The sequence below is a fragment of the Mustela nigripes genome, chromosome 2 (assembly GCF_022355385.1).
Source record: "Mustela nigripes isolate SB6536 chromosome 2, MUSNIG.SB6536, whole genome shotgun sequence".
Taxonomy (NCBI): domain Eukaryota; kingdom Metazoa; phylum Chordata; class Mammalia; order Carnivora; family Mustelidae; genus Mustela; species Mustela nigripes.
This window is the reverse complement of record NC_081558.1, coordinates 216,761,676-216,770,734: the sequence shown is the minus strand read 5'-3', so window position 1 is coordinate 216,770,734 and position 9,059 is coordinate 216,761,676. Positions and strand designations below refer to the sequence as shown.

The 9,059-nt window shown below is 65.2% G+C and overlaps 1 protein-coding gene across 1 annotated transcript; it reads right to left on the bottom strand.

The window, feature by feature from the left end:
• Positions 1-543: 543 nt before the first annotated feature.
• Positions 544-8,796, bottom strand: LOC132012439 (uncharacterized). The gene is made up of 2 exons (XM_059392444.1): positions 8,615-8,796; positions 544-4,792 (listed from the first exon to the last, which is right to left on the bottom strand). The coding sequence occupies exon 2, from the start codon at positions 2,671-2,673 to the stop codon at positions 1,552-1,554; it is 1,122 nt and encodes a 373-aa protein (XP_059248427.1). The 5' UTR covers positions 2,674-4,792; positions 8,615-8,796; the 3' UTR covers positions 544-1,551.
• Between the last annotated feature and the right edge of the window lie 263 nt (positions 8,797-9,059).

Genomic DNA, 9,059 nt, shown 5'->3' with positions numbered 1-9,059 from the left:
TGCTTCTGCGTGCATCACTGTGCACAGCTCCGGGAACAGCTCCCTGACCCAGAAGAAGCCGGGGGAACCCAGGACAGAGGCCAGGAGCTGGATAATTCCCACAGAGACAGGGTGGCTGGGGATAGAGCCGGGACTCCGGGGTGTCTGTGCCACGAACACCCTCCTTGGATACCCATCCAGGCATGGCCAAGGACCAGGCTCATGAGCCTGGGACCACCAGACTCTGCCCTCCCGGCTCCGGCCCCCTTCCTGCTGGCTCGTGCCCGGGGCTCCGGGCTCCTGTGTCCCGATGGGGCTCCTTCCGTGTCCCCCGTGCCTTCTCCCAGCAAGGACAGCCCCGCAGGCCGGCGGCGCAGGGACCCAGCACACGGGGGCGTGGGGCAGGCGGCGATTCTGAAAGGACACCCTGAGCTTGAGCTCAACACTTCCCGGCCCGGCGCCCGCTCTCTGGTGACCACGATGCCACGCGCTGGGCCTGGGGGGAGGGGACAGACCGGCATTTAAAAGCAGGCAGGGGACATAAAGGCGTCCGTGGATTTCAACTGAAAATTTAGCCTCAGGAAATTACCTTGCAAATGCACATGTTCTTTTAAGACTTATTAATGACAGTTGTTACACATCTACGATCGGAAAACTCGGAGAACAGTCCAGATTTCCTAAAGGACAGTTACGAAGGACAGCAGCTCCCAACCGTGATCATATTCTCTGATATGAGGTAAGCTGGAAGGGAAGACTCGGGGATTTTTTAGAACCGATGTCTGATGCTGATGGAGCCGAAGGTCGTCTCTGCTTTTGTTCTGGACGTCTTCCCGTATTGCTGGACGGCTGGTGTTTTATTGTCCGCACCTGCCGTCCGCCGAGCCTTCCAACCAGAGCTCCGTGCGCGTGTGACTGACGTTGCAGAAAAGGAAACTGAGGCTCCACATTGAGCTGATCAGACGGTGAGCAGCCATGCTGCTGGCATCCAGGCCCCAGACGCCCTACAAAATCGGGGCCCTCGCTCGCAAAGGAGCAGCTTGAGCCTCCCCCTCAGCGCCTCCCCTGAGGTCCGCCGGGGCAGAGCCCAGGAAGCCGTATAGCCCAGCGCACAGGGTGATGAGGTGCTGCTGGGCATCACGGTCAGAGGGGCCTGGAGTCCCCACCCATACGGTTACAGGGAAGCGGCCACCAGGAGCCAGAAGATCCAGGGCCTGAACCTGGCCCGCTGAGTGCCTGCTCCCTCCGCTCTGGTCTGTGCTTACAAACAGCCCGGAGAGGACACTCACACCCATGGTCTCCCCGATCCTCAAAGTGGGCACTTCCCAAGAGAACAGGGTGGGCTCCGAACACGGGTCTGTGCCCAGCGAGGTCCTGTGAGTTCCCGTGAACAACAGAGCCGGGCACGGAGGTCGGTCACACCCCAGGTGATGGTTCCCAAAGGACCCGAAGGACCAGGACCTTAGGTGAGTGCCTGCTTGAAGCCTGGTTCAAAATTAGGGGGTGGGAGGGGTCGCTCCCTGCCCTGCCTGGCCTGCCGCTGACCCAACCTTGGTCCCCGGGGAGAGGGAGGGGTCAGATCGTCCCAGGTCGCCCCAGCTCTGCCCTTGCTGGGGGTGGTCCCTCCGACAGAACCAGAATGTTGGCTGCCCATTGAGGGAGGGAAGGGGGCTGCTCTGAGATTTCGTGGGGCGGACGGAGCCATCTCAGCCCCCCTCGTCCAGAGATGCAGCGTTCCTGGTACAGCAGCGGTCCGGCCCGTGGACGGACTCTCCGGATGCTGCGGGTTTCCTGTCCGGAAGGCCAGGCTGACGTCAGGGTGTGTGGGGACTCACCGCTCCAGGCCTGGGTGAGGCAGGGCAAGTCCAGAGCCTGCGCTGGCTCCCTCGGGGACCCATCGGTAGGGAAGGCCAGGTGGGGGGGCGAAGAGGGGCTCTGAGATCCCCCCCCCAGCTTCCGGGGCTCTGGGGACACCGTGCTACTCCACACCGTCTGCGCGGTACCGGCACAGCGTGCGGGGGCCCCGGGGGGTGCCGAGACCACCTGACACTTTGGGGGGCCCCACACATACACCTCACAGTGCCCTCCCCAGAGCAGCCCGCAGCGTGGATGGCAGGACCCCTGTCCGAGTGTGGGACCCTGGTCGGGGAGAGCTGTTCGCTCTGACCACCTGGTCGTGTGTGCGTGTGTGTGATGTGTGCGTCCCCGTGTGCACATGTGAGGTGTGTGCACGCCTGTGTATCTGGGCGTGCGCCCCTCCCCCAGGGTGTATGGAGAAGGTTTGGGAGCCTCACAGCTGCCCGGGTGGAGTGGAGCCTGCTGGACTCGGGAGCCATGCCTTGCACACACATACACACACGCACACAGGCATGCAGAAACACATGTGCGCACACGCGCACGTGCACACACAGCTGTGCCAAGAGGGGGGAGGCACCGAGGTGAGGTGGGGGCCGGTTCACAAGTTGGAAGCACAGGGACCGCGGGGACCATGAAAGGGACCCGGAGCCCCGCCGAGCCACGGGCGACATTTCTATCTCCCTCTGCTTCTACCCTGCTAAAGTCCTGGCCCAGCCAGAAACCACGTGACGTGTCCCTGTGCAGAGGGAGCAACCAGGAAGACCTACGGGGTGCCACGGGGGCAGCAGTCAGAGGGGGACACTGCTGGAGACACACCACCGGGTCTCCGGCTGGCCTCATCTCCGCAGGGTGGGGAGGTCGGGGGTGACTGTGCCCTACCCTGGTGGACAGAGGAAGCCAGAGTCCCACCCCCACCCCGTGCACCCCCGGCACAGCTGGTGGGGCTCCCGGGCCGTACCCTTTCACACGTGCCCTCCCAGGATAGCAGCCCGCACAGAGGGGCCTCGAGGTCAGCAAGGAGCTGGATCAGTGTGACCCCCGCGGGGGACGCTGATGGCCCGAGAGCCACGGAGGGAGCACAGCCCCGATGCTTTGCTCTCAGACTTCTGGCCTCCAGGTAGCCCGGGAACAGATTTCGATTGTTTTAAGCCCTGCATCGGTGGCCCGTGGTCGTGGCCATCTCCGCGCTTGCACACTGGAGGCTCAGTGGCTTGGACACTCGTGGACACGTGGACACGTACAGGAGGTGTGGACACTGGTCCCTCCGGGCAGGAGAAGCGGACGGCCAGAGTTCGATCTGTTCTGTGCGGGCAGCGTAGCAGGACCACCTGACCTCTCCGTGTGCGGAGGGCTTCGGATGGGGCAGACCTTTCGCTGGGGGTGGCCTGAGGCGGGCCGTGCGCTCCGTGGGCTCCAGCACCTGAACGCTGGACGCAGCAGCACAGCCCAGCCAGAGCCAGGGCCAGGGATGGCCGGCAGTGGAGGCGGCCAACATCCTCTTCCCAAGGCCAACTCGTCCTTGGGAAGAGGATGTTCAGGAAAGCCCCAGACGGAGCTCGTGTCCCCGGACTCGTCCAGGGCAGTCTCCCCTTGTCGCCCCGTGGGGCTATCACTTTGGAGCTTGATGTCTCCATGCTGTCCCTGCTCAGACAAGCTGGGACCCTTCCGTGGACCCGCCCCGTTGACCAGTGGGGACCCTGGGTCTCTCACTGGAGAGGAGCTCTGCAGGCCTCTCCTCTCTGTCACCACCTCCGAGCAGTCCTCCTGGACTGCTAAAGTGCACCTGTCACTGCCCATCCTATCACTGTGCTTATTGGGCAGGCAGCACTGGGCTTCCAGTCCAGCTCCTGTGTGACCTTGGACAAGTCGCCTAACATCCCCGTGCCTCTGGATTGCAGGCCCTGCCCTTGAAGTGACTCAGACAGCTAAGGAGCTCAGGATAGCACCCGCAGCACGACGGGCGGCCAGCACTGCGCTTTCCCGGGGGGTGGGCCTCTGCACCAGACCGCGGCGCCCCTGCTTGAAGCCGCCCCACTCCTGCCCCGCTACAGGTCCGTCCCCGGGAGTCACAGGAAACAGCTGGGAAGGTGCAGCCCCTCCAGGCCCCCGCAGGGTCCTGGGAAGCAGCCCAGGAATCTGGGTGACCCTGCCTGGCTCCATTTGCGGGCAGACCCACCACTGCCCCCACGTGGGCTGGCGTTTCAGGGTCCCCTCCCAGGCCCATGCCAGGGGACACAGGGCGGGCCTCCCTGTGACATTGCCAGGAGGGGCAGTGGGGAAGGCTGTGGGAAGGGGGCAGGCACCCCCAGACAGGCGTGCAGGGAAGCCATTCCCCCTCCCCACCCCGGGGGACCCGGGCCACCTGGGCAGTGACACAGTTGGTTTGAATCTGCAGCGAAGGGGACGCGGAGCAAAACCACTGAAAGTGCAGCTCTGTGTGGCTCCCGGGCCCCCAGCAGTGCCTCCTCCCAGAACTGGGCAGGTCACAGGCTCTGGCTGGCTCCCCAGGGCAGCAGGAAGCTGTCCAGCTCTGCGGGCGACCCGCTGCCTTAATGACCGACGCGGCCGCTCAGCAGCCAGGCCGGCCGGCTGCTAGTGCGAAGCCAGGCAGACAGAGCAGACCATTAAAAAGCGACACAGAGGCTTTTGCCTGTGGCCCAGGGCGGGTGAGCCAGACGGGAGGCGAGGCAGGGCGCACACTCTTGGCAGGACACCCAGCTCGTGTCCTTGTTAGCGGGCCACAGCACAGGACTGGACGTTTAGGGCCTGGGGGGCAGGGAGCAGATGGGACTGAGTCACGGCAGATGAGAGGGCGCCGTCTGAGAACAAAGTAGGTGACCCACATTGTCTTCAGGGTCTGTCCATCCATCCGTCCATCCGTCCCTCCGTCCGTCCATCATCCATGCGTCCGTCCATCATTCAGTGAGCAGGTACTCGGTGCCAGGTGCTGTCCGAAGTCCTAGAGACCCAGCAGAGAACGAGCTGAAAAACCCGGGGGCCAAAACACAGACGACCTCGGGGACCAGGCGATGATGCAAGCCAGCCGAGGGCACGGCGCGGCACCGGTGTCGCCGGTAACAATAACGACACGCAGGCTGGCTGTGCCTCTCTAGGCTGTGGCTCTTGCACCTGGCAAGGCCGTGAGATGACGGGGCGCTTGTCGAGGTGCGGGCATCTACTCTGCGTCCGTACACAGTGTCACCGAGGCACTGAACCACAAACCGGGGGCAGGGCCACGATGGTGGATTTTTAAGGCACTGCCTGAGGCTGTGAGGGAAGCCTCCACCTCCAGGGAGCAGAGGGGCTGCAGGTCCTGGTGGCCTTGCTGAGACCCTGTCCTGAGAACCCACTTCCTGAGGGCAGCTCACGGATGGAGCTTGGAGGCAGCGTTCCCGAGAGACCCCGCACCCCCCCACAAGCCTGGAGGCCTTCCTGGGGCCTGGCCGGCCCTTCCTGCGCCCTCCGGCCTCCCCTTCACTTTGGGTCAGACACAGCTATCCGCGGCTTTTCCGGCCTCCCCAGCCTTCTGCCCCACGCCTGCTCTCACGGGGGTTCCCCCAAACCAAACCCGGCTTGGGGTCCGGCTTCCGGGGCGGCCCAGACTAGCACACCCCTGCATTATAGGCGCAGCCCGTCTCAGACCGGAGTCTGCTGGGTCCTGCAGGGCCCATGAAGTGTGTTGAGAAGTCACAGTCCTTCCATACACTGGCCTTGTGTCTCTGGACAACCCTGGACCCTTCCCGGGGCCTTGCTTTCTAGAGAAAATGCTGGGTCGGATGTTCTCCAAGCAGCTTCCAGCTCTCGGCAGGGAACCACCTGCGCTCTGGTCTCTGGCCTCTGGAACCGAGGGTGGGCGGGGTGGGGGGCTCCACCAGAAATGGGAGAAGGGTCTGTTCTGAGAAACGACGGACTGCCCCGGGGACTTCCTAGTCTGTCTCCCTGGGGCCAGAAGGTGTCCATGGGGGAGCACTGTGCCGTGTCCTGCCCACCAGCACCCCAGGACATCTCCTCCTGCCTCAGCGCACCGTCACCCAAACCTCCCTCGAGCGCAGTTCAGTCCGTGGGACTGGCCCTCGTGCAGATCACAGGGATGACCCTTCCCCGGCGCCTGTGCTGCCCCCAGACCCTCCCTGCTTGCCCTGTGACGTGGGCGACCTGTGCCCATCCTGGTCCTTGCAGGAACTGTACCTACAAATGCCGGAGCTCTGCCCCCGAGGTTCCAAGACACTGTGGCTGCGACACGAGCCGCCCGCGTTCAAACCCGATCCTGGGGGGGGGACCCTGTTCGTCTGTCATCAAAAGTGTCCCACCGTGGGTCGGGCCAGGGCGCGAGAAATATGGAAGATCAGGGTGAGAGCACGGAGGGGCTTGTGGTGGGCACAGGGGGCCGCGAGGGCCAGGGCGTGTGTCACGGTGCCACCACCTGGGCAGGACCGTCGTAGCCACTCCCCAGGCTGGCTGTCCTGTCCTGCCTCGGTGTCCCCCCGTCCAGCTGTGAGCACCAGGACCTGGACGACACGCCAGTGGCCACCCCATGTCCCGGGGGGTCATGCCTCAGGCTCCCACACGTCGCCCACGAGCCTCGTGGCACAGCTCGGAGATGAGATTCCTCCAGGGCTGGAACCCATGGGCCTGTCTCTTTGTCACAAGCCCCTCCGCATATGAAATATAAAGCCGGGTGCTGCCAAGGACACAGCTTGACCAAAAGGCAGGAGTCGGGGTGCAGGGGCAGAGGCTCCCTTTAAGTCCAGCTGGAGGCTTGAAGCCACCACGACCAGATGTCCTCCTGCCCACGGGACCGGCACTGCCCCCAAGGATGGACAGTCCCGAGCCCGAGTCTCCAGGCGGCTCATGGAGTGGTCCTCCCGGCCCCTCGGGCAGGGTCTGGCTCCGTCGCCATGCCCCCCTGGTGCCTGCGGACACCCCGTCCTGCATTCAGGGGGACAGACTGTGGTCCTCTCCCCGCTGTGGACCAGGACCTCTGCCATCTGGCCCACTCCATTCCAAAAGCCCCACCTGGACCTTTTATGGACAAGGTCGCCCCAATGGACACGGTCACCACTCCAGTGGTCTCCGGCTCTGAACTTGCTCAACCCACAGCGTGTCCTTCCAACAAACGCCACCGAAAACCCAAGGGCCACGGGACCCGTGCTTTACCTCAAACCCACCTACTGGCTGTCAGGGGACCCGCTGCCACACCCTCTAATACACAGGGCCACGGTCCCCTCCCCCACGGCCCTGCTCCGAGCACCTTTGGCCCCCACTCCGGGCTGTCGCAGGGGCTCCAGACCACAGGCCTCCTCACGGCCTGCTCACACCAGCAGGGGTCCGTGAGCGACCTTGTCTGAGAAGTTTCTCAGGAGTCTGTCCACGGCTCACGGCCTCCCGCTCATGAGTCCCCTTCTCGAGCACCACTGGCCATCACACCGGGCTCCGCTGACCCCGCGGCCCGGCCTCTCCCTGAAGCCTGTGGGGAATAACCTGCCCACTGAGTCGCATGTCTCTGGGGACCCCAACCCTGCACCGGGCCAGCCTCCAAGCCCCGCAGCCCTGACAGTCCTGGCGGGTCCCTCGTTCACTTGGCAGGGAGCAGGGGGCTTCCGGCCCTGGGGCTAGCTCAGGTCCCGTCACTCCGCTTCCTGGAGCCTCGCTCACATCTCGGAGAGAGGCTGAGGACAGAGAGGCAGGCAGAGCTGGGGAGAGACCCCACACCCTCCATGGGGGAAACAGAGGCCAGCGATAATGACCGCCAGATCTTTGCCAGCATTTCTCGAACCTTCCTGAGGTTCCAGATGGGCGTTTGTTGGCTGCCCAGGACAAGAACCCGTGCCGGCATCACAAAACCCTTCCTGGAGGGCCCAGGGGCTTGCTGACCCGCGGCCTTCAGTCCTGCGGCCGCACCAGGGACCGTGGGGCTGCGGGCCGGTGTCTCCTGGTGGGATCAGCCGCTCTTCCCTGAGTTCGAGGGACGTCAGGATGGGCTCCTCCGGGTGAGCGAAGGGCCCTGAAGGCATGCGGGCAGGTCCACGTCGGGGCGGGACCTGAGGAGGGCGTCCGGCACAGGTCGGGTGTCCCGGTGGCCCGTGCCCCTGTCTTAGGAGGCCCGTGGTGGCCGGCGCGCCCACAGGACAGACCGCCAGGATCCCGGGCCATGGAGCAGGTCAGGGCGTCTGCACACCGACACGGGCCACCTTCCCCCGGCTCCCATCGGACAGAGAGAGTGCGGGTCTCTGGGCTTCGGCTGCTCAACATCCTGGGGCCACAGACGCCCCTGGAGCTGGGCCTGCCCAAAGCGGCTTCAGCCAGTTCACACCGCCGGCTTCACGCCGTCTCCATCTCGGGGGAGCCCCCGGAGGAGAGGCAACGGGGTCGGGGCCTTCGTGCCGGGAACGGGGCACGACTATGCCCGGAGCAGGGGCCACGGGCCGAGGGGGGCTCCCCCAGACTTCATCCAGAAGGGGGCTCCTGAGCTCACAGGGACGGAGACCCAAAAGGAGGCCCGACCGAGGCAGGACGGAGCCATCGGCCGCTCAGCCGGTCAGAGCGCACACAGGGCCCTGGGCTCCCAGAGCTGAGGCCCACACCTCGACCCCTCCTCCTTCCCACCTTGTGATCTCCAGTGTCCGGCCCGAATGCTTGGGACGTTGCCACACCGTGCTCGGGCTGGGGGTCCCCCGGCCACGTCCCGCTCGCGGCTGCAGGGACAGCCCCACCCCCCCACCCACCTTGGCCCTCTACCCCCACCGGGAGCTGCCCCCGGCCCCCTGGCGTGTGTCCTTACCCTGGAGAGTCTGCAGGACCCTCCAGTCTGTCCTCCTGGCCTGGCCACAGCTCGCGCGCTCGCCCCACAAAGGCTGCCGGAGGCCCCCAGGCTGGACCGCCAAGGCCACTGATGCCTCTGTTGGCTCAGAGGTCACTCTTCCTGTTTGGGCCTCGGAAGTTACAGCCTCAGGGCCCTGCTGCCCTGCGCCCAGCCTGCAGGGACCCGCCCCCCCACCCCCTCCCCACTCCCCAGAGCACGTGAGCACCTCAGGCCAGGAAGCCAGGCACAGGGGCAGCGTGCCCCGGGAGGAGGGCCTGGACGGCGTGGCCCCTATTGGCAGCTGCAGCTGTGAGCAAGTCTCCAGGGCTGAACTCTCCGGCCTGGGGCTGGGTTGCTCCTAAGCGTGGGAAACCCAAACCCCCTGGGAGTCGAGGGTTGGAAGCCAGGGTGTGGGGCAGGCCAC